The sequence below is a fragment of the Neolamprologus brichardi genome, chromosome 4 (assembly GCF_056152115.1).
Source record: "Neolamprologus brichardi isolate AB-2024 chromosome 4, ASM5615211v1, whole genome shotgun sequence".
Lineage (NCBI taxonomy): Eukaryota > Metazoa > Chordata > Actinopteri > Cichliformes > Cichlidae > Neolamprologus > Neolamprologus brichardi.
In genome coordinates, this window is record NC_142107.1 from 9213721 (window position 1) to 9237984 (window position 24264).

At 43.9% G+C, this 24264-nt stretch overlaps 2 protein-coding genes across 8 annotated transcripts in view; one reads left to right on the forward strand and one right to left on the reverse strand.

Annotated features, from left to right (window-relative positions):
- The first annotated feature begins 747 nt into the window (after positions 1-747).
- LOC118454223 (uncharacterized) lies at positions 748-2821 on the forward strand. The gene is made up of 4 exons (XM_035908079.2): positions 748-910; positions 1198-1554; positions 1625-1731; positions 2358-2821. Exons 1-4 carry the CDS (start codon positions 862-864, stop codon positions 2574-2576), a joined length of 732 nt encoding a protein of 243 aa, XP_035763972.2. The 5' UTR covers positions 748-861; the 3' UTR covers positions 2577-2821.
- Positions 2822-3636: 815 nt separating this feature from the next.
- Positions 3637-24264, reverse strand: part of tnrc6c1 (trinucleotide repeat containing adaptor 6C1) — a 48943-nt gene continuing 28315 nt past the window's right edge. For 3 of the 7 annotated variants that reach the window (XM_006791561.3, XM_035908018.2, XM_006791565.3), the window contains 17 exons: positions 19627-22050; positions 17958-18152; positions 16617-16783; positions 16425-16502; positions 16028-16246; positions 15640-15786; positions 15238-15357; positions 14984-15067; positions 14647-14887; positions 14412-14564; positions 13945-14121; positions 13581-13730; positions 13089-13199; positions 12146-12364; positions 11445-11518; positions 11206-11345; positions 3637-11107 (listed from right to left, as the gene is read on the reverse strand). In XM_006791561.3, the coding sequence (XP_006791624.2) occupies positions 10708-11107; positions 11206-11345; positions 11445-11518; positions 12146-12364; positions 13089-13199; positions 13581-13730; positions 13945-14121; positions 14412-14564; positions 14647-14887; positions 14984-15067; positions 15238-15357; positions 15640-15786; positions 16028-16246; positions 16425-16502; positions 16617-16783; positions 17958-18152; positions 19627-22050 (5099 nt within the window). In that variant the 3' untranslated portion in view covers positions 3637-10707. Of the gene's footprint in view, positions 11108-11205; positions 11346-11444; positions 11519-12145; positions 12365-13088; positions 13200-13565; positions 13731-13944; positions 14122-14411; positions 14565-14646; positions 14888-14983; positions 15068-15237; positions 15358-15639; positions 15787-16027; positions 16247-16424; positions 16503-16616; positions 16784-17957; positions 18153-19626; positions 22051-24264 lie in introns of all 7 variants that reach the window. The other 4 variants (XM_035908016.2, XM_035908017.2, XM_006791564.3 and 1 more) reach the window with 4 other exon arrangements.

Below are 24264 nucleotides of genomic sequence, written 5' to 3' on the forward strand. Positions count from 1 at the left end.
ACAGGAGGCTGAGCTGAAGACGTTAAGATTTTAATTGGGAGTGACGATAATGGACAGGATTAGAAATGAGTACATCACACGGACAACTCAGGTTTGGAGACAAAGTTAGAGAGGTGAGGCTGAAATAGTTTGGGCATATGCAGAGGAGGGACAGCTGGATGTTGAAGATGAAGCTGCCAGGAAGGAGGAAAAAAGGAAGACCTCAGAGATTCATTGATGTAGTGAAGGAGGACATGCAGAGGGCTGCTGAGGTGACCCCTGAAGGGAGAAGCCAGAAGATAATTTTCCTGTGAGTATGTAAGTAATGTTCACAAATTTATGTTCTGTATTGTTTTACGTATGTTAGATCTTTCTGTGTTAAGGAAGCTATAAAACCACCTCCCACACTCTGCTCCACCAAGCGTGGCCTCCTGACTGCAGGAACTTCACACAGTCACACAGAAACAAACTAGTTTTCGTATTTAATCTGTGTTTAGCTGATAATGTTGTAACCTGACTGTTGGAGGCAGTCAGAAGATTCACATGTTAGAACTCTATATTTGTTTTTACTTGACTAATTTTTAAAAAAAACTTGAGGATGTTGAGGATTCATTTTCAGTGTAGTTTTTTACTCAGAGGGGTGTGCACCCAGCACGTGACAACCTTTAAAAGTCAGTTAGAAAATCTAAGCGTGGAGCTCGGAGACCAAGGGGAGGATTTTAACAGCTGCTCTCGCTTTGAAGTCGTCTTCCTGCTTTGAGGTGAAGAACAATGAATAGGGTGAGGCTGTCCACAGAGACTCATAAGAGTGTGAAACAAAGAGGAAGGACACATTATGACTGAGCTGCGGTGGATCTCAGAGCTTCTGTAACTGAACGGACAATGAAGGCGAGCCCGGCCTGGATTCTTATTTTCTTTCAGCTGTTCGAAGGTAAGAAATACGGACATTTGAATCATATTAATAATAATGTGTGTGCGTGTAGACTTAAAGTTTGTAAGAGAAGGTTTAAATCATAAACTTTGGTAACGAATAAAAGGAACATTTGATTTCATGATGGGGGAAAAAAAATCAACCTCCACAACGAGATGTAAAGAAAGTGGAAAATCTGATGGCTCCTTCTCCAGCTGTTTGGACATGTGATAGACAGAAGGGTTAATCTTCAGGGATGTTGAGACATATTTCCGTGTGGAGTTAACGTCTATCATTCCCTCCTTCAGCCAACGCAGAGGTGATCTTAAAACGTCTGACGGAGGGTCAGGCTGTGGTGATCTCCTGCTCCCCTTGGCAGGCCCACGGAGGCCTGACGGGCCTCCACCTGTACCACCGCGGTGTCCAGAGCCAGACAACCCTGGTGTCCGTGACAGAGGCCGGTGAGGTCACGGTCGCCACGGATCACAGAGCTCGCCTGGTGCTCCGTGGAGGCCTGAGCTCCATGAAGGTCAACGTGACCATTTCTCGCTTAGAGCTGAGCGACACAGGGCTGTACATGTGGGATCTGAGCTACAGAGACACTAACAGCTCTGATCAGATGATCCTCTGCGCTCAGAAGACCTTCGTGCTGGTTGAGGAGGCAGGTATGTGGTTACACCACCTCGCAGTGCAGGATTCAAGCTTGTTGAGATTTAACTGTTGTTTGTGCTGCAGGGAGGCCGTGCCACTGCTCTCCTGGTTACGCCCCTCTACTCTGGACCATCTTCACAGCAGCAGGGCTTCTTCTGCTGACCCTCACCTGGCTGGCCATCCAGAAATGTGTAAGTAGTTACCTCAGAGATGCAGCTTTAACCGAGCTCTGATCAAAATAACGGCTGCAGCTGCACGAGTGAGTTACACGAGGCTGATTATCAATTAATGTGTCGGCTATGATCCTGGTCTGACAGTCATCTGGTTTTTTTTGAGGGAATCTTCTGATAAAGTGTGATGTGTGACTGCAGCATCGTTACTCAAAATGTGCAAAAGGCATTAGCAGACAGGAGCCCAAGTTAGAGGTGAACCACAGCAGGATCTGCGTTCAACAACCCAGACAACCTCAAATGACTGTATGCTTCATTTCCTGCTGCGTTATTATTAATACCATCAGTTTTGCACAAAATAGCCAGGGTGCAAAACCCAAGGACAGAACAGTTTCTAATGTAATAAGTATCATTTGCCTTTTTAAGTAACAAAACTTTATAAGGTCTGTGATCAGGTACTGGTGGAGTGAGGGTTAAAGGAGAGATTACTGGAGTATTTTGATCTTTTGAGACTGAAAACCCCCAAGGGATTTTTTTTTTTTTTTTTTTTAAATCAAGACGACACATCCAAGCTACAAAAACAAAACAAAAGCTGAAACTTTTTGTTCTATCACAATCTAAAAAAACCCAAACATGATGTGTTGTAGGTGAAGTTGAGGTCTCATCGCAAACCACAACCTCACGCTCCGATCTATGAGGAAATGGGCAGGAAGCAGCAGCAGCAGAGCCCCAGAGGCCCCCAGAATAACCACGAGGCTCCCTCGCACCTGGAGGAAGTCAACTTCCCCGTGTACGCTAACCCAAACATCCGACATCTTCAGGACAACTACTACGCCTGTCCCAGACAGCTCAAACTGAGAGACTGACATCATCGGGCCAACGGTGCTGCGAGCAGTAACAGGAAATAACGCGTTTGCAAAAATACAAGCGCTGCACACGCTCTGATGGTGATTTGCATTCAGGATACGAAAGGATGAAGAAATAAGAACCCAAGAGCACAAACCTCCACTGAGGCGACTCACTCTCTGAGCAGTATTCACTTTTAAAATTGTATTTTGTACACATGCATTTCGTTTTCTTTGTTCTTTTTAAACATAATTTAAGAAGTTTGTTATTTCTGTTCAAAACCCTTCTTATATATGTGATCAAACATTTGAGTGGTGATACTTAAAAATGGTTAGTAATACTTTAGAGGTGTAACTCATTTTGTCTCAACTTGAAAGAAAGGCAGACGTAAAAAGTAAAAATGAGGTCAGAGGTCACAGGTCAAATGTGACATTTAGAATTCCTGCACACCGTTATCAGTTAGCAAAACAAAAATAGCTCTATATAACATTATTATCACTTTTATCTTCAGCTAAATCTACTGAGCTTGAAGGAGCGGTCAAAGGTTAAATATGACATATTTTAAATCTTTATACCAGGGGTGTCGTTATATGGCTTGGGGGCCAGAAACGGCCAGGTAGAGAAGACCTCCCCCATGACCAGTCACACTACACCAAAGTAATTAAGTAATATATAAACAAAGTAACAGTCTTTTCACCATCTACTCTTCCATTTCCATTAACTACAGCAGCATTTCTTCATCATGAACTCAGATGTTCTGCTGAAATTGCACTTTTTTTTTCTTACATCTGAGAGATTAAACTTCTTCACAATGACAAAAATGAGTTTAAACTCGCTGTTTACATGATAAATTTTTACGCTGATAACACACCACACTTGTAAGAATCATAGCGTCTGAGTCAGAAGGCTTTTTGTCAATTTTCGACTAATAAATCATTGAGTCGACCTTAAAGACCTCGATGGACTGTTAACCCGACCCTGCTCTACACCCTGTGGAAAGTCTTCGAGCTATCGTGTTTACAGACAGGACAACACACATTAAACCTTATTGGTGGAAGCAATACATGAGAAGGGGACGGCTTTAACAGCCAAGAAACAAAAAAATGCTATTTTTATTAATATTTGAAAGAAGCTCCATAGTTCATGAAAACATTTGTTTCGGTGCATGTCATTTAACAATCACATTCTATGAGGAGTAAGAGATATACAGAGAGAAACAAAATAAAAACAAAACATTACAAGCCACTGACTTCTCATTAACTCTCAGTACAGACATTTTTACTTAATATTTCAAACAAAAGAAAAAAAACAAAAGCAGCCCTAATCCCATAACTTTCCCACCCACCCTCTGTAAAACCTTAACTGAGGAGAAAAACAAACAAAAACAACAACAAAAAAACCCTTGGAGGGTGACAGGCTAGAATCCCACAGTGCTAAAGAGTGAGACGCTCATTGGTTTTTAGGAATACACAGCATGGTGATGTAGCGCTAGGCCAATCTGAATCAGAGAGTGGGGGGAGGAAGCTGGAGATGGAGGTCTCCAACCCCTCTCTGCCCTCTTTATCAAAGAAAAAAACAAAACAACTCAAACAAATAAAAACACATTGGATCCCCAAAACCCCTGCAATAGATCAGCCACCTACAGCAAGTAGGCCATAAAATCCCCACCTTCACCCCTCCCACCCCCACCCCAAACACTTGTGCATAGTTTCATGATCCTTTTACAACCAGCTCACGTTTTACAAACATCCTCCAAGCTGTGAAAAATGCTCCACAAAAAGAAAGAAAACAAAATTCATCTATTATTAATATTAATAATAATACCCGCTGTGGGAGAATGAGAGCGAGAGAGATAGAGACAAAGAGAGAGCGAGAGAGAGAGAGAGAGAGATTAATGCACAATGTTTCCTGAATCAGTCAGGACGGGACCTCATTAAGAAAACACAATAAAGATTCAAACATACAGCATTTTGCATGTTATTCACCATCTTTTTTTTTCTTTTTTCTTAAACAAACTCAGACCATTTTTGTTTTTGTTTTTTCCATGTAAAGCAATTTTAATATATAGATTTATATATAAAGCACTCCATTTTTATTTTAAAGTCCATTATTTGGTTATTATGTAACTGCTACGGATTTAGAAACAAAAGGTATTCTCTCTTCTTCTGAAATCCATAACTTTCAGTGCTTAGAATTGTTTCTTTTAAGTCATCCTTTGTTTTTTGTTTTTTTGTTTTTTTCTTTAAACTCATAAAAATGTACATTAAAATGGCGTGGAGTTGGTACTCTGGAACCCTGGCCTTCCTGAGACAAGATCCACTTTTTCGTGTGTGTGCAAGATAGTGAGCAATTATGTCTTTTTTTGTCTTCTTTTCTGTTTTTTATATAAAGGAAAAAAATATATATAATCAACATAAAACAAACAGGCTTCAGATAGTCCATGAACAACATTAACACAGAATAAAGAAGGTTAAACATAACAAGACAACACTGTTCAATCCCAGAGTTCTGAAAGTAGCACAATAAAATCTTCATTCTGTGAAGTGTTGCACTTTTTCTTAAAAATGGAAGCATTTGTCCTTTTTTTTTTAAATTTTTTTTTTTTTTTTTTAAGTTTCCCCACATGGTTTCATTCCTTTGTTTTGCTGATTTGTTTCTGAACTCCAGAATAAAAACTGTAAACTGTCAGTGGCCTTGCAGAAGAACAGATGAGTGAACTAAGAGAAAACCGAACGAAAGCTAACAAACCCCGAAAAATAAAATAAAAATAAAAAGGTAGGCACCTCTGAATGAGCCCTAGAAGCCAAGGCTCGGTCTGATGTCATGTCCTTCACCCTCCGTTGCTCAGATTTGGGAGAGCTGAAGTCCTTCTACCCCAATCTATGGCCACAGGTCTGCAAAATACTTTTTTTTTGCTGCATTTTTTTTATACATATATGATTTTTTTTCCGATTTTTCTTAAGTTTATAGTCTGAAAAATGGTGCAATACTCAATTATGATCCATACTTTCTTGGATTATTCCACAATGAAAGCCACTAAGGTAGATAAACATTACATTTTCTTTTTAAAAACACACTTATTTTTAGTCCTTGAGTAAACATTTACACATGAACTGTCCCCCCAGATACCTCTTCCCCCCTCCCCTCAGTACTTGTATCATGTTGTTCATATAGCTGGATGAGGGGTGAGGCTGACACTCAGTGCAACGCTAGAGGCTAGTAACAATTAACATCAGAATATAGTATTTGACAAGCAAAAAGAAAACAACAACAACAAAAATGATACTGAACTGAAGAGAAACGTGAGGCAGAGATCCCTCCGCTGTAATCACGAGCTCTCACGCATCGTTTCACCTCGCAGACATTCATTCACAACGTACAGTACAAGCGGCCTTGTGCAAACACTCAAATACGACTGATGTAAATTTGCCTTTTAAAAAAAAAAAACTTTTTAAAACCGATCTTTGTTTTTTTTTCACTCTGAACTGATGCTTAAAAATAACAAAAAAACTCCAAAGTGAATGAATGAGACAAAAAAAAGAAAAACACTACAAAAAAAAAAAAAAGTGTTCACATTACATTATTGGCGCTTCTTTTGATTCAAGTATTTGTTTTCATTATTTTGTATTACTCTGATATGTTTATGATCTTGTCTTCTGGGAAACATTGATGTTGGATACAGAGGGTAAGGAACTGATGCCAGGGCAGAGGGCGGGGAGGTAAGGGTGTGGGTGGGTGGGGCGTTAGGCTTAAGTGGAAAACAGAAATCTAGCCATAGACACACATACACCCACAAATGTACGTTTGGTTGTATCCTGTGTATGAGCTAGCATGTGCATATTCAACCCAGACCTTTGTTTTTAGAGATTTGCTAATCCAGCTCTTTTTGCCCCCAGACCCTCGACTGATCCACGACTGAGAAGTAGATTTTACTCGAGCTCCAGTTGCCTTTGAGTCCGTGTGACTTAAAATAACAATAATAAATCGTAAAAAAATCAGAGGGGGGAGGGGAGGATGTGATTTCCAACACTAGACAGGTAGATAAGAGTGCAGACGAAGGCGTGGGAGAGGGTGGGGCTTCTCAGTGCTGGTGAAATCCCAGGGCACGTCTGAGACTCGGTCCTGGTCACCCATCCCTCCCACTTGGTTCAACTTCCCCCTCCTCCCATTGATTCAAGTCCAGTGTGGAGCAAAATGCAGGTTTTTCAGGAACAATCGCACAAAAACAGACAGCACAGGCAATAGTGATTGTTTCGTTGAATGATGCGAGTCTAAAGTGACTCTGGAAGAGGGTCAAAAACCACCCCGCAAAGAGTTTTAAGACTTGGTACCGAACTTGAGGTGCGTCTCTTGTTTCTGCTGATACGTCAGATCCCCGCTTGGACCCCCAAAGTCAAATGTGCAGACATGACCCGTTTTCTATATATATTCATATATATGCGCGTATACTGGCTGGCACAACCTTCAGGTTTGGAGGTCCAGAGTGAACCTCCAGGATACAGCTTCTCCCAGGCGTGGCTCGGAGAAACGAGCCCAGAGAGGGTGAGAAGGCGGCAGCTTGCAGAGAAACAGAAATCAGGCGTCTCGGCCTCAGAGTGCACAGCTGAAACAGACTGTGGTTTTTTTTGTAGTTTCTAGTTTTTGCAAAAACCTTGATGATAAAGGAAAAAAGAGAAAGATAATGTTTTTGGTTTTTAAAGAGATGTACCCGATGTGACCCATAAACAGTGCACAGACACATACAGGGACGCTCCCTCCTCCTCTTCCTCCTCCTACTGGTGAGTGACCAGCCCCACTCATCTGGCCTTAAGCCTCCCACAGCTCCCACAGCGATAACATACACTCATTGTTGCAAAGGATAAATCAGGATGTGGCCAAAAGTGGAAATAGACTTTTAGAAATCTGTTGGCACAAAAACTCAACTTGGTGCCTCCAGCAGGTCATTTAGTGTCATCTAACAGCTTTGTCCACTACACGCCCCGCCCCCATCCTTTATTTTTTTCTATTCTGAAGAGAGGCTCCATCAGTGTCCCCTACATTTGAATCCAGGTGAGGTTTCAAGAGAAGCTGCCCGGTAATAAAGGTTGAAAGGGTTAAGTGGAAAATTGGCGGATGTAGGGGATGGCTGTGAGCGAACACCTCCTTGTCTTTGCATAGAAATGGAAGGCTGTCATCAAGTTGAGGTGGTTCTAAGTGATAACTGGGTGCTCCCAGAGTTAAAGCACCAGCGTGAGCGAGGCCCATCAACACTAAAAACGATGGGTGTGTTACAACACAGCGCAGTGGATGCTCGGTCACCCCAGGATGGACAGAAGAAGTTGGCTTGTCATCCTGGAGAACCTTAAACTACACCCCCTCCCCCCTCCTTTTCATCCTGATTTGACTCTTCAATTCTGAACCCCCTCCCTCCCTCCCTCAGTGATTCACCCGGCTGAGGCGTACCTCTAAACTACTCGCTGGTTCTGCCTTGGAGGCAGCGGCGGTGGGAGGGACAGGAAAGAAGATGAACACTGCATAAAAACCATGAAATCATCAAATATAACAATCGTTCATGATAACAGCAACAATATCAGCAAACTTCTCACAACAAAACAAAATTAAAATGCACACCAGCAAAAAAAAGAAGGGGAAGATACATTAAAACAAAACATCAGTCGAGTCCGTCTCCGGATAAAGTGATCCTTGCAGGAGAGAGACGGGAGGAGAGAGTGGAAGTGGAGGTTGCTGACAGACTCTGGTGTAGCAGTAGTAGTAGTGAGTAGTAGATTCAATACAAGGTGGCGGGCCACTTCTGAAGGAGCTGCTCTTGGGAGGAAAAGGAGAAGGAAGAGGAGGGAAGCTAGTCTGTAAGGGTCCGCAGGGAGGCAGCGAGCGAGCGTGGGAGATGGAGGGAGGGGGCGAGGGCTGCTGCAGCACTGCACTCTGCAGCAAGCAGGCACTCAGTGGCCACACTATCACACAGGTTGGCAGGACCTCCAACAACAAAAACAACCCAAAAGCGGGGGGTAGGGGTGGGGTGGCGATCCTCCCTGCTGAACCCAGTAGAACATGAACACGTAGAGTGTTTCCAGACACCAAGGATAAAGATTTCAAAAGTTGCAATGTAACAGTGATATCTACTTTGATAGCAGGGGGGTGGAGTGCTCTGAGGTCTTTTCCTGCCACCACCCATCATCGCTTGACTTAGTTCTTCTTTGTGTTTCCCTTCACTTTGCTACTGTTTGACATCCTTTCTGGTCCCGCTGACTCGAGGGAAGAAGGACTCCAAAAAAAATAAAAGGAGGAAAAAAAATTGGGGAAAAAAATTAATTCACATCCACGTCAAGTTCAAAAATAAGTATACAGAGAAGCCACTAAGCAGATTGCTTTTTTTTGTCTTTTCAATTTTTATTTGCCAGTGTTGCTTCTCCTTTCTTCTGTTTGTTGGCATTGAGGGTATGAGGAGTAGCCGTGCTCTTGCTATGTGCTGTGATAAGACCACCAACTCACACAAATCGTTGATTCAGACATTTCTTGAAATGCAAATGTGGGTAAAATGGAGGGAAGGGGAGTCATCTGGTCTTCTTGTTTTGGTTTGACGCCATCGCCCCATCATGCACGCACGCACGCACACACACACAGACACACACACACAGACACACGCACGCACACCTGCCCGTCCTTCTCCCCAAAAATCAGGTCACAAGCATAAGCGTGGAGAGTCGGGTGGTGTGTGCGTCCTTGTGTTTTAGACAGAAGGCCAGCGTGCTACTCTCCTGACACCCTGCAGGGGGAGACAAAGGGAAGCTGTAGTGGCAGGGTTTTTTTTTATTTGTTTGTTTTTTGTTTTGCAATGAGGAGAGATGAGGGCCGGTACAGGCGGGTGGATGGGTGGGTGGTGAAGTTGGCGGGCCGACAGATAAAGTGTTTGCAGTTTATTCGTTACAGTCTCCTCTATTAATCCCGCGAGTAGGGGTGCTTGGACGGTGAGAGTCTGTGGCTATAATATTGCACGTCGCTTGAAATGGTTGCTTTGCAGGCGGAGTGGGCGCGCACGGTAGAGGGGGCGAGGCAGAGGGAGGGAACGACTTAAGTCTTTTTTTCTCCTCCTCCACAGCATCAGTGAGTGGGTCTGAGAGACTGAGACCAAACTGCGAGGTGTCTCCCCGCAAGTGAGTTGAGGTGCATCGAAGTGTTTCGTCTTTACAGTTCCATAGTAATAGCAGTGGTTCATTGTTGTCGCCCATCTTAACTGTACATGCGACGACCCCACCCACCCCGTCCCTCGACACCACCACACATAAGATTGACAGACACATTTTGAATAATATCATTTCTTAGCTTTGTTTGCAATGGTTCAAGAAGAGAAATTAAAAATAAAACTACAAAAATAAATGGCTTGAACAAGGCGAACAGAGTTGCATCATTCCCTTTGAGCGCTGTGAGGGGAACTCAATCTGCTTTTAAACAAAAAAAAACAAAACAACAACAATGGACTGAAGTCGCGAGCTGTGGTTGCTTAAGCGGTTGTTAAGCCGCAGCAGCATGTACTCTCCACTCAGGTTTCACTGGCTCAGAAATAAGGGTGTGCAGGTGTCCGTATGCTTCTTCACCAAGTACAGAGTGAGTGAGGATAGCAGGGCAGGAAATAGTTTAAGGCTAATTATTAGTGCTGAGAGAAACAAATGTCGAGTCTGGACCAGCTGAAAGTTCAACAACCACTCTGATTGAAGGGTTTTTTTTTTAACTTTGGGAATGACGCCTTTTTTTCCATGGATCTCTGAGGTGCAGTATGATTGCCTCAAAAAGGCAGTGAGGGATTAGTTTAAAGATGGCAGCTCGTCACTGTGTCAGTTTGACTAAAAGTACGTCTCGCGCGGCAAAGTTCTCAAAAGTTTCTGAAAAAATAAAATAAAATAAAGTTCTCGTTCCTGTGAAGTAAAAGCTGAACACTGTGATCAAAATATCCGTTATTGGGATTCACAACAGAACTGCAACTAAAAATGTCAGTAAAAACTCAGGAGGAGACGAGGCTGACGAGGGCGAGCAGCAAGGTGTTTCCTCGTCCTCCTCCGTCTCTCCTTTCCACCTTTACATCCACGCTGATTATCTCCACATTGATTTGCAAGGTTTTTGCTCCTGTTTGTTTTTGTAAGCCTAGACTCTTCTATCCTACATGGACTCCCCGCTCAGCAGGTCCCCAGGCAGCAGTGTATTGATTGGGGTGGGGCTCCCCATGACCCGTCCCTCCTCTCCACTCGGGGGTCCCCACAGGCTGGAATACTGCTGAACACCACCCCACAGCAGCTCTCCGCCTGTTTTTGTTCCGCCTGCTCCCAGGCCGCCGCTGCTACTGTTGCTGCCGGCGCCGTTGTTGTTGTTGTTCCAGTGGGGCGAGTGCCCGATGGGGTGAGACGCTCCAGACCCGGTCCCGCCCATCCTTGTCTGATTGGTGCCTGGAGTGGCCTGCCAGCTGGTTGTTCCTCCGAGTGACTGGCCCTGTGCAAAGAAGCGGTTCACTTCCTCTTCCCCGGCAAACTCGGCCAGGATGGTGGTGTTCCCGAGCACGCACCTGCGTGGAGATGGAAGCAAAAACACATATGATTCATGGTTAAATGCCCTAAAATCAACTGAGTGAAACACTTTGAACCAATGCGCTGATGCACGTACATGTGCAGGGACTTTTGCGCCTTGGCAGCTTCGTCCTTGGAGCTGTAGCGCACTACAGCGTTTCCCTGTGTCAGGTTGAGGTGGAATGTGATGAGGGGGCCGTGTTGCATGCACAGTGTTCGCAGAGTCGAACCATCAATCTGAAAAAGAAAAAACAGCTGCCAATGGTGAGCCAGCTCATTTAATTTTAGCTACAAATGGGCGTATTTTCAAAAACTGTGGAGAAGCAAGCCTCTTACCTGCGGAGTGAGGTTCCTCAGCACGAGCCAGCTACTTGTTCTGGTGGAGCTGTCTGTACTCCATGTGGTACCTGCTGTGCACGAGAAAGAGAGAGCAGTGAAAGGAAGAAATCTGTTGGCATGTGGTTCATACTTCCCAAGCTTGTGTGAAACCAGAATCAAGTCGGTTAAGCTCAATGGGTCGTGTCAACTTCACCCACGAAAAAAGAAAAGCTGACCAGAGTCAGTTGATTTCAACATTCAGCCACAACAAGATCTTCTCGAGGCGTTATTCCTGCCTGTGCTCTACCTGTAAAACAGCCCTGCGGTCGTAGGCCACATCAAAGTGCCTCCTCCTATAAGAGTATACTATAATACTGACAACCACGCTCACACATAGTACTTTAAATACACTAACCTCTGCATGGCTCACAGAATGTGAACTTTTCATCTTTGCTATACGGTTTCATTTCTAATTATTTCACTGTTTTCATTTTTTAAATGTCCAGTATTTTCACATGAATGCTGTTTTCTTCCAAATCACCTATGGAAACAATTCCTATTAGAAGTGCATTGTCTTCCAAAAGTTTGAAGCTCTGCAGGTTTGTTATTTTAACAGTTATATCTGTCTTTTGGATTAATGACATGACAAAATTCATGTCAAGCATTTGAAGAGGAACATGACAAACACTGGAGACACAATAACCTCTTTGTAACACTACCTGTGGTGTAAGAGGTGCTCCAGCCTTGTCCCAGACCCAAAGAGCTGCCCCCCCAGGTGGAGGAAGGCTTTGTGTTGGTGAGGCCAGGCGGGGGGCGGGAAGGTGCTGTGGTGCTGCTCCGAGGGCCCTGTGGGACCTTCCACAGCTCATGGGACAGAGAGGCCTGGCTGTGAGAAATGGGGCCTGGAGACCAAGTGGATTTCATCTCTGACAGTTTACCTACAAGAAAAAGAGGATGGCAAAGGTTGGTCTGCAGAATCATTCGTCCGAAAGACAACCGCTCCCGCAGGAAGGAGTCCTGCAGGATGAAATTGCTGAAAAGTTCTGAGAAACTGTCCAAAGGTGAATATGAATAAGCAAGTAAAGACTGCATTACAAAGTACAGCCTTCGCTGGATTTGACTCCAAATTAATCTCATCTTGTGTCATGGTACAAATCTATCTTCTGTTTCTGTGAAGCACACACTTTACATATAAACCAAAAATAACTGAACTTGGTGGCTTTCATGCACATTTGTGTGTGGCGCAGGTGGCACAAAACCCCACAGTGTGTTAGCGTATGCATGAGATGTGTTTGAGAGACACACAAAAAAGGAAAATTACTTCATTCAAACAGACCAGTTAAGAGTCGCTATAAAAACGGGAAAAACGACAAGCTGTACTCTCCATGCCGCACACAGAGGAGGAAGGAGATACACTAACATCGCAGGGAGGGGATTATGCACTGCATGATACACAAAACTGACAGGGATAGAGCTCAAATGAAGGTCACGTTTAATCAGGAGCAGTGACTCGTATGGAAAAGAAGACACGTCTCTCCAGTGAATGGCTGAAGCTCTGGGTGTTAAAGTAACAGGAAGGAGAGTAAAATGCTGACTTGCAGTGAAATTAGCCACTGCAGTGTGGCGAGGGGGTGGGTGGGTGGTTGTGGATAAACCATGTACCTGCATCCTCCATCTCCGGGGACGAAAGACTGAACGAGCTAGTGTAGCCACTGACTGGCCAATCAGTGGAGGGAGGCAGAGCCTCGTTCTGAGATGAGGTGGGAGAGGAGCCTAAGGCGACGCCAGCAACACAAACAAATAGATACAAAACAAATAAGGAAAACGCAGCAGAGAGAAAATGGCATAAAGAAAAACACACAACAAATGATGACAGTAAGGTTCTTTAAGAAGAGAAGAATATAGAATAGGACAATGATTACAGCAGCAGTTAAAAAAGTAGGAAAATGAAGAACGAAAGAAAAAGAAGCAGGCTCTCAGGTGGCAGAAATACACCGGATCACGACTAATTCATACACCTTTTTTTTTTTAAAATCATCTCCAATTCATCTCTTTACTTATTTGACTTTAAACATCAGAACCAAAACACTCAAACTGAGCATCTTGATTTGGAGGCGACGTGGTCCGGCCTTCACTCACTTCTCCTGTTCTCACCTCCGCTCCTGTCCCGGAGCAGGTAGCGGTTGACATCTTGGATATTTGTGTTGATGGTGGGTCCGCTGGGGACGCTGCCGGGGGTCACGTTGGGGTCAGTTTCAGGGTCGATATTCTGGAGGCCCTTCCACGGTACACCAGGACAAAACTCTGAAAGTAAAAGGAACATGTGCGCATGATTTTCTTACTTACAGGACACCAAAGAAACTTATAACAGACATGTTTCACAGGTAAAGGTTTTTCTATTATGCTCATTTTCTGCACATGAATTCAAATGCCTGTACTGAAGATATGACAAAGCAGTTTTTGGCAGATAACATAACAAACTTAAAGCTGACAAACTGAGAACATGAGCGCTGCTCACCTGGTGGCCAGTTGATATTGGTCCCATTGGCCATTTTGTCACTGCTGCCTTTGCTTTGTCCCCAGCTGTCTGGAGGCACCAGAGGGCTGGAAGGAGACTCTGAGCTGGATATCAGGCTGTAGGGGCTGTAAGATTCATCCAGCTGAGTGGGCTTTCCAGGAGGGCCCAGGTTGGCACCTAAGAAAAGCACAATGAGACAAGGTTTTACATCTAAAACCCAAATACATTAACAGTTTTTAAATAACTGGCAGAAACTGCTGAAACAGTATTTTCAACACGCTCAAATACAAAGGGATTTTCAAGCTGGCGTTGGGTCTCGTAAACATATTGTTTGATTATATCATGCTGGATATACAACTTCTAGTCCACATTTCAGATCTGCATTTTACACATTGAACACTCGTCTCCAGTGTCAAAAGGCTATTAGGTGAAATAATCATGACAGCGAGCCCCGTTTTCTTTCTCACCATGCTTGCCCAGGTTGGGCTCCAATGGAGAAGAGTTTCCAGAGAGGCTTTCGATGGAGTTTGGGTGTGTCCACTGTGACAGGCGCGATTGGGGTTGGGGGGGTTCCTTCATTGACAGACTTCCCACCTCCATGCAGTTTACATTCAGTCCAGCTGAGGACATAGGGAGATGTTACTTCACAATCCTGCAAGGACTACTTTTCCACATTCAAAGAGCAATGCTGATACTACTCACAGAGAGAGTAGGGGCTGTAGGTGTTAGGAGATGACTGCGGCTCTTTGGTCTGCAGGTCAGGGAGGCCTGGAGCCTGGGGATGACCTGGAAATGAATCCAGGGAGGATTTGGCTCCACCAGGGTGCAGGCCTGAGTGGGAAGGGGGCGGTTGCTGTTGCTGCTGCTTCATCAGCAGGGCCTGGGCCAGCTGACGCTGGTGCTGTTGGATCTGCTGCTGCATGTTATTGATTGTACGTGCAACCTAGGAAAAAAAATAAACATGATGGATATTCAATGCGCAGGTTTCTACAGGTTTTGTTTTTACAGATCCAGTAAGAGAATTGAAAAGTGAACCTACTTGCTGCTCTTGTTGCCGAATGGGGCCAGAAACATTGCGCTGCGCCTGCAACATCTGCTGCTGAATTTGTAAACGCTGGTACGCCTGTGCAGGCATAAGCAGGATTAAAAGTTTCTCAATGCCACGTACGATAAATGTAGTTTAAACAATATGACCACATGTCCTTTTTAGTTACGTATGAGGTTAAAGATGAATTTAAAAAGCTCAGATGTATCCAACAAAACTGAAAGCAGATAAAACTAAAGGACACTCACCAGTTGCAGCTGGTAAAGTTGATTTAGAAGGGTCATATGTTGAGGGTTTATTGGTGAGGTTAAAAGTGCAGGATTCAGACCAATGTTTTTTGCTGCAAACTGTAAGAGCTGTGCTTGAACCTGTGGAAGAAAAAGATAAGTAGGCAACGACTTAACAAAATGAAGACGTAAAACTGAGAATCTGCCTTATGTATAATCTGCACCTTTCTCGTGTTAGACTCTGAGACATTTGAACTGAAATAATAAATGTAAGAATCTCACATGGCTGGTTTTAAAGGTTATGGTACAAGTCTGAAGTATTCACCACTATATACATACAAACTCGTTCTCTCCTAATATTTAGACAGGATATTTAGACAGGAAGTGTTAAATAAGTTCATATGTTTGTGTGTATGAGTGTACCTGAGGGGAGAGAAACTGAGGCACTTGAGCACGTAGACTAGGCTGAGAGGAGCTGAGAGGCGGCACTGGTGGCTGAGGAGGCTGCTGCGGCTGCGGCATGGCCCGGACTTGTGCTGCTCCACCACCGCCAAACATTCCACTCTGCACCTGCCGAAAAGAGGACATGTCGATCATTTTCTTTAGCATTTACTCTACTGAAGTGGCCTTGTTTTAATGGAGACGATCTACATTTGTGGCTTTTAAGCATCATAAGACCAGCTCAGGTATGATGTAAAACAACGTGCAGAAATCCCAGGAAACATTTAGACACTCTGCTGTCATCAGCTGGGAATTTAATACTGTACATGCACAGCGTATTTAAATATGGATTAACAATGGAGTGACTCACCTTATCCATGAAGGGCAGGCGGGGATCTGCTGAGGGGTCTTTGGAAAGAAGCGGAGGCCGAGGGCAGCTCATGGGCTTGTTGATGAGCCCGTTGTTGTAGTCGTGGCCAGCTATCCCCATCCCACGCTTGTCAAGCTCCGTCTTCTTTTCCAGCAGGGCACTCATGGCCTGATCCAGGTTCATGTTGTTGCTCTTCAAAGCCTCCTCTGCTGGATCCCTCTGAAAACAGAAAAAAAGATGAATCCCAAAATGCTCGGATCAAAATTATACTGTTATAAGCATTTCATGATTAGCTTTATTATTATTAATTACTAGTCTTTTAATCAGAAGTTTATAAAATGGCTATTGAATGTTTTTTTTTATATATTTATATTTAAAGAAAAGACTAAGCACTCACAGGGAAGCCCATGTCAGTCAGCTGCTTGATGAGACGATTCATGATCCAGACCTCATCCTGCTTCCCTGGGATCTTCCCCTGTGGGAGATGTGATCAAAAATGATTGGCATGTCAATGCAATTAACTGATTTCTTATGATGTCAAATAAAAGCATAAGGAAGTGTTCTTTATCCAAGCATTTGTGCTGCACACCTTTGGTGGGGCCTTTTTATTTGCATTGCTCCAAGAGTTACAGGAAGAGTTGCTCTCCTGGGAGGCAGTGCTATTCCACATGTCTACCTCCTCTGCATCCCACTGACCACCTGACAGGCTCAGGTCTTCACTTCCACCTCCCCATCCATCTTGCATAGGTTTGGGAGCTGGAAACAACCACACAAAAACACATAACAACAAATAATAAGGGCAAAACAGCTACCTTATGTGGCATATTTGTGATGTTTGTTATTATTTAAAATAACATGCTCAAAGTACTACAATATCTCACATATCAACAGGATGGATACTGAAACCCAGTATTAGAACAATGACTGGACCAAAGTATTAAAAAAAAAAAACCTTGATTAAAGCAGAGTTCTGTTCTGTTTTTAATACCCATTATCTCTCTTTTAGAGCCTCTGAGTGTGAGGGCAGCTGTCTCTTACAACCACGGCTGCACTGTGCATTAAATACACAAACAGACTTGTTCATACACCCTCGAAAGTGTGGTTTCATTTCTGAAGAGTAAATGATCACAACAGTCAAAGCCACACTTTTTTTTTTAAAATATAAGTATGCCAAGACGGAAACATGAGCAATATGTCAAAACAATTATCAAAAGAGTAATTTTCCTTAGTTAAATTAACATAGTTGAATCACTAAAAATAACCATTAGTCAGCTGAATGGGGCTTTTTGGTGGTTAAAAAAAATGTTAACATTAAGAATGTGAATGTAAGTTATGTGTTACCATGAGCACAAAGCTACTATTCTATTGTTATTCTTATTGTCTTTATAAATAATATAATAATTATTAAAATAAGCAGTATGAACAAGAGCAACAGGTAAATTATGACCATAACGTATGTTGTCTTCTAAATCTGGAATAAAATATCAGAAGATTTAATTATTTGGTTTATAACCTACTATTCCCTGGTCCAAGTTAATCTCAACTATATGGGTAGGATGTTTGAACCCTGCTTGACAACCTGGCTCAAAAGCACTGGGGATGGTTGGGTAATATGCACGAGTCTCTTAAGCTGGTAATGTTTATAATGCATAATTAAAAACTTGTTTGTACGATGTTTTACATCTAGTAAATTTGAAGGTTTTATATTTCACATAGAGACTGCGTCAAAAACATAATATAGCCACTAGGGGTCAGTGTAGATTTATGTGCAAAACCCAAGTACTCCTGCTTCCCTTGTGCCATATTGATGTCCTTGACTTGACTCACCGGGAGAGAATTTTTAAACTTCTGTTTTTAAGCAGTATAGCAACACATACAGTATGATTGTATCCCAAAGCTATCCACACTTGGATGAGACTGAGCCATTTACCAGGTTTACAAGATACAGGTGTCATTGTCGGGTTGCCCCTGCCATAGCTCTCCGGATTGTTTTCCCCCCAGCCCCCACAGTTCCCGCTGGGTTTGCCCCAGGCAGACGTCCCATTATCCACGCTGACTGGGGAAGATGCAGGTTCCCCCCAGGAGCTCTCCGATTTTGTGTGGGAGCTGGATATCTCTCCCCAACCTGGAGGACACACAAACACAATCAGTACTACTCAGAAACCAATCAGATCATGCGGCGTTTTTTCAATATTGTGACCACACAGTGGTCAAACTAAACTACAAAGAGTTTGGTGTTACGATACGCCATTTGTTCATTACACTGACTTCTGTTTGCAAAATTGTGTGTTTAAATGACAGTTAAGAGACCAAATCATTATTTCTTGCCCTTCATACAGAGCAACAATAAGGGCTCTTTGTGCCATACAGCACGGCCTGGTTTACTTTGCTAGCTAAGTTTAAATGTGCATGGTAGATGCCTAAGACACAGAAAATGGGATGGAAATCTAACAGTGATGTATGATTGTGTCTTGACCATATTCAATGTCCATATATACATAGAAAAACCAAACATTTTAGTATTTGATCCCTAATAACCTGAGGCTTAAATACAACCGAGTCTGGTTAACACCACTAAACTGATTTAGCCTTCTGCTTTGAAGTGTGAAATGCCAGCCATGCAGAGAGGCAGAAACCTGGGTTTGGCTTAGCAGGAAGGTTGATGGAGGGAGGAGATGCCCATTTAAGATTTGGCATGGTCCCGTCCCTTTTGGCAAGAAAGACAGAGTGCTGTCTCTAGGCCTGCAGCAGCGCCAGGCTCAGTTTAGCTCTCTCCCCAGGGAAAGGTCAAGTCCCAAAGGCTGCTTCAAAATTATAGTTAACATTCAACCCTCTTGTGTCACTGGGTAAGAGGTGCACTGATCTAAACAAGATATAATCTGATCTGAAGAGTTTGTTTCTATCCATCGTAAGTCACTAAAACTCTATATTAAACAGCCAGTGAACAGCCTGCTGTCAGGATTGATCCAAAGGGTTCAACATGAAGAGTCAAATGAGGACCAGCAGGAGGCTTCGCCCAGTGCACAGTGTCTTGCTCCTCCTCCTCCTCCCTTCAACTACTGACAGATGGTGGCTCCTATATAATCACACACTTCCTATCTATCTCAAACAGTTTGTGGTGAATCAATATTTTCACGAGGCCCTTTGTAAACAGCATTCTTGTGTTTCCTCTGCCATGTGAGGTTGCCAGGGTTGCCCCCATAGTCGAGCCGAGAGTTGTGAAATGTGAGGGCGTCACTGAGGGACAGGCCTGACACTACCTACCTGATTTAGATAGTTGATTAGAGGCAAATCCAAAGAGAGTAAACTAGGTTAAGATATTACCTTTAAGTGGATCAACAGCTTGGAGCTTAGTAGCGGACAAAGCCAACCACCAAACAAGCTTTTTAGCACCTTTTGCTTTGAACAGTGAACAAGGATGAAGAAACTAGGAAACCCAGGGAGGCATTATAATTTACCATTAGCTACATTAAACTCGTTAAAATCAAAATTTGAATGCTGACAGTGTATATTAACTATACATTGTTAGCATTCATAAACAGGGAAATCTGAGCAAGTCATGTTACAGTCTGCATAATATATAGTTTATATCACCTTACCTTGAGCCATCAGGGGACCTCTGTTGTGAGATGCTCCAGGCTGGTGTTGCACAGTAGGATCCAAAGGCCCGCTGGTGGGGCCTGAGTTCTGGCTGTTTTGGCTGTGGTTCTGTAAAGGTGCAGGTGGCCCGTGGTAAGGGTGATTGAGAGGGTGGGGATGGTTGTTGTTGGTGCTGGGGGGATTATTGCCTCCAGTAGTAACTTTAGCTTGGGACGATCCTGAATTGTTCCTGTCCCACAGATTGACTGCCTTGTTGTAGGTACCAGGATCGCCCCAAGCAGAGGTCCCGTCATCGATCTCCATCTTGCGTCGGATGGAAGGAGGGGAGGGCTCTTCCCAGCCTGTAGGCTCAGTTGTTGAGGATTCCTGCTTATTTCCACCCCTACCTGGACCTTGTTTCACTGAGCCCGATCCCCCCCAGGACCCCATGCTCCCTCCTCCATTGTTACCACTAAGCCCATCTTGAGGCTTGCCCCCCCAGCCTTGAGAAGGACCACTGGGTCGCTGAGGAAGTGACTCTCCCCAGCCACCATTACCTCCAGGTCCTTGAGAAGACATTCCCCAGCCTCGTGGTTCTCCTTCCCAAGCATTAGTGGGACTCTTTTTACTCTCTTCTGAGTCCCCCCACTCTGCTGTGTTATTGCTCACTCCACTGCTAGCCCAAGTGTGAGACGCTTTGGGCTGTTCTCCCCAGTTCTGGGATCCTGACTTGATGTGAGAATCTTCCCACCCACTTGGCTTCTCTCCCCAGGACTGACCACCATTTTTGGGTATACTGGTGCTTGGACCTCCTGGTGGAGGGTTTCCCCAACCACCAGGGCCACCTGGGGGCTTGATGTTGCTGGGTGGCTCTCCCCAACCAGAGCTTGGCTGGTTGGTAGCTGCTATGTTACCACCCCAACCAGAAGTGCCCTGAGAACCAGGCGCATCATTTTTGCTCCCAGAGTCAGTCATCTGGCTAGGGCCTGTGTTAGTGTTGGAGGGCCCCTGGGCATCGACTGGAGTGGTTGAGCCAGAGCCCCATGATCCAGTGCCTACATCACTCTTATGTTTGGTATCGTCCATGTCCCAGGAAGTGTGCTGGCGAACGGGAGTCTGTCCCCAGCCACTGTTGCACAGCACCCTGGGGTCCAGATCCTGGGCAGGCATCAAAGGAGCTGATTTTTCTCTGGATGACCGGTCTTTTTGCTGGGGATGGCCTTCCATGCTGTCACTGCTTCCTTCACTAGCCGCAGCTGTGCTTACAGCCCTGCTCCATGAGATGGACTGAGAGTCCTGTGCGGGAGAGTTGGGTGTATCCCATCCTCCCTGGGTCTCTTCAGGGTGTTCACCCCAGCCTCCAGAGTTCCCTGTTCCATCTCCTTCATGGCCCCAGCCAGGTGCCTCCTTAGATGAACTTGCCTTTGAGTTGCCACTGTTACCCCATACTGAATTACCATCTTCACCATTGACCTGTGAGCCTCCTGGCGGTGGCTGGGTCATGGAACCCAAGCCTACAGGTGCACTTCCCCAGCCAGGCAAACTGCGGATGGGGCTGGGGGGTTCCTGCTTATTAGTGTGATTTGGTCCATCAGTTTTAAGGTTCTGAGGTTCTGAACTGAAAGACACATTCGTGGACGGGGAGGGGTGTGGCTCTGCATCAGAAGCCATCATGGTAATCCAGGCATTGCCAATCCCCGAGGAGTTGCTGTTAGTGTTGGCTCCGGTACAGGTGCTGGTCTGGGCTGGTGGGGGGCCAGGTGGATTGCAGAGGTTGGGTGTAGAGTGAGGAGGTGAAATGGTGTTGGCTCCCCCTGAGCTGCCTCCCCCTGTGCCACTTCCGTCATGCCCCAACATGGGCCAGGCAGACGGGTTGGCATTAGGGTTTAGGTTCAAGTTAAAGTTGGTGCTGGAGGATGATGAAGGACCCCAGCTCCTAGTACTGCCTCCTCCTCCTCCTGGGCTGTCACTCTTCGTTTCACTCCCCATTGAGGACTGAGGGGGGCAATGGGAAGATACAGCCCCAGGGCCCCAGCTGCGACTGGCTGCAACCTGGCCAGAGAGCATGCTGGTTCCAGTATGATTGGCAGGGCTGGGCCCACTGTTGGCTTTGCTGCTGAGGTGGTTGGCAGGGAAGTGGCCTGTTTGGCTATTTGCTCCCGTGGCCATACTCACTGTACTACAACTACTGCTAGTACTACTGCTTCTGCTGCTGCTGGTCAGGTGACCAGAGTCAGTGTCCAAAGGGCATCCTCCTGGAGGGACCTGGCTCTGGCTGAGTGTAATAGAAGGCCAAGCCTCTGTGTCCTTCTGGTCGATAATTAGTTGATCCCAGCCACTGAGATTGGTGGAAGATGCAGCACTCGTAGCACTTCTGTTGGCTGGCAGGTGCCCCCAGAGGGGATTATCATACTGGGCTCCCTGGCCACTCTGTGGGGGCAGTTCTGTGTGAAAGAAAGGAAAATAGACACACACACAAAAAATCATGAGCCATAAGCAGGAGCAACAGGATGACAGCAGAGAGACTTAGTTGCATACGTCATCACACCCACATTTGCTTAGTAAGGTTGAAATACCATGGCAACATGCAATGTGTCTTCACCATGCTTTATAAATGAAAATACATACCACCCACATAAAAATAAATAAATGTAAAAAAAAAAAAAAAAAAAAAAAGGGAAAAAAAAGGAAAAATTACTAATATGATATCAGAGGGGGGTTTAATTAGTAAATGAATAAAAATTATGTACTTTATTTGAATATTACACATTTCTAAAGGAACAAACACTTTAAAATATGTCATTTATCAAAATAAGGTGCAGTGCATTCAGTACGTTTAAAGAATTTGTAGTAAAACATGATATTATATTTTTCTTTCTCGTCTTTCCCTCAAATGTTCAATTAGTTTAGTGCAATTCTTAAAAAAATGGCGGTGATCACATTGCTTTTCTAATTGAAAATGATTGAAAAGTTATGAGTATTTAAAGAAAGGAACAACAGAAAGATTGGAAACGTGGTACAAAACTAGAATACTATCTCTGAACATTTTAAGCTAATTGGTAACATGATTAGATAAAAAGGTTTCCAGAGAGGCTGATGGGAAGAAGTTCGCTGCACTTCATACAGACTGCAAGAGGAAGTATGTTATATTTTATCATAAAAAAACCTGCTCTACGTATAATAATAATAATAATCATTATTGTTATTATCATCATTGTGATTATTACTATGTATTGTAGGTCATAAAAAGATTCAGGCTCAGGAATACTTGTCAACATTATCACTGCATTCATGAATGCAAGTTAAAACTACGCTACCATTTAAAAAACAAAACTGCCTCATTCTATGGGCCTCAGGTAATTTAAGATTGACTGAGGAGAAGTGGAAAAATGTTCTGTGGTCTGACCAATCAAAATCTGCAAGTTCTGGGAGAAATAATGGAAGTGGAATGCTCCAGATGGAAGAGGACAGGGACATTCCAGCTTGCAATCAACACACAATTCAAAAGCCAGGAACCGTGATGCAGAGGTGCTTTAGTGGACATGGCAAGTTTCCACCTGTGCACCATTAATCCTTATAGATATATGTGCACAGGCTTTAGAGCAACATATGCTGCCATCTAGGGAATGTCTTTTTTAGTGAATGACTGACCCATATCAGCAAATCAATAACAAACCAAATTCTGCATGCATTTCAAATGCACTGAAATGTATTTATTTTTGTAATACCTTTAGTTAAATAACAGTCTTCATTTTTTGACAGCTGCCTTCACTCTTTATTTTACTCTGCATGTATACAGCTCAAGCATCAATAATAAAGTTTTCAGTTTCTGAGGTTATTTATAACAAACAAGGTTAAAAATAAATCAAATTAAAAACAGTTGCATGTAAAATATTTTTGCTGAAATAATTTAACACACACTGCAAACAGAAGTCATAACAGATAGATACTGCACCTTTCCAACTAGTGACACACAGATCTGATATGTGATATTCCTTTATTGTTGGGGCCTCTCTGTTTACTACAACAGTTGTCAGCACACAGAGCACAGGCTGAATTAATGCTGCGCTCATTTTACCTCTGAAGTTGAAGCTGGGAGTGACGCCACTGCTGTGGTAGCAGTAGTAAAAGCAAGAAATAGCAGGATTTATTTTGGTCTTTAGCAAGGTCGAACCATTCATCCATCGCCAGCAATAACCCACAATACCTTGGTCGTTTTTCTGTGTACAGCTTGCTTAGCGAGTCACAAATACACAACATTTATAGCACAGATTCCCAGTTTTACTACTGTTGACGTGCACTGCCACCATCTTGGATTATGAAGTCGGGGTTGGCGGGGCTTCTCCAACTTTGAGTGGAAAAATCCTACAACTGGAAGGCAGCATAACACAATACGGGGGAGCTATCAATTCAGCTGCACTGGCTCCCCATTAACTCCAGAGTTAATTTTAAATAAAACATGCTTTTGGGCAAGTTTTTGTTTTTTAATGTTCATTTTGTTGTGACATTTATATTCAAAGGTGCTAAATAAACAAAAATGCTTCCCCATCAGCATCTCGTGTTTGGTTTAACACCTGTTTTAAAGCCTTCGTTTCACTCATGGTAACACAAGTCAACTCAGTTATTTCAGATTTCCTGTTTCTTTTGAGCTCTACTCC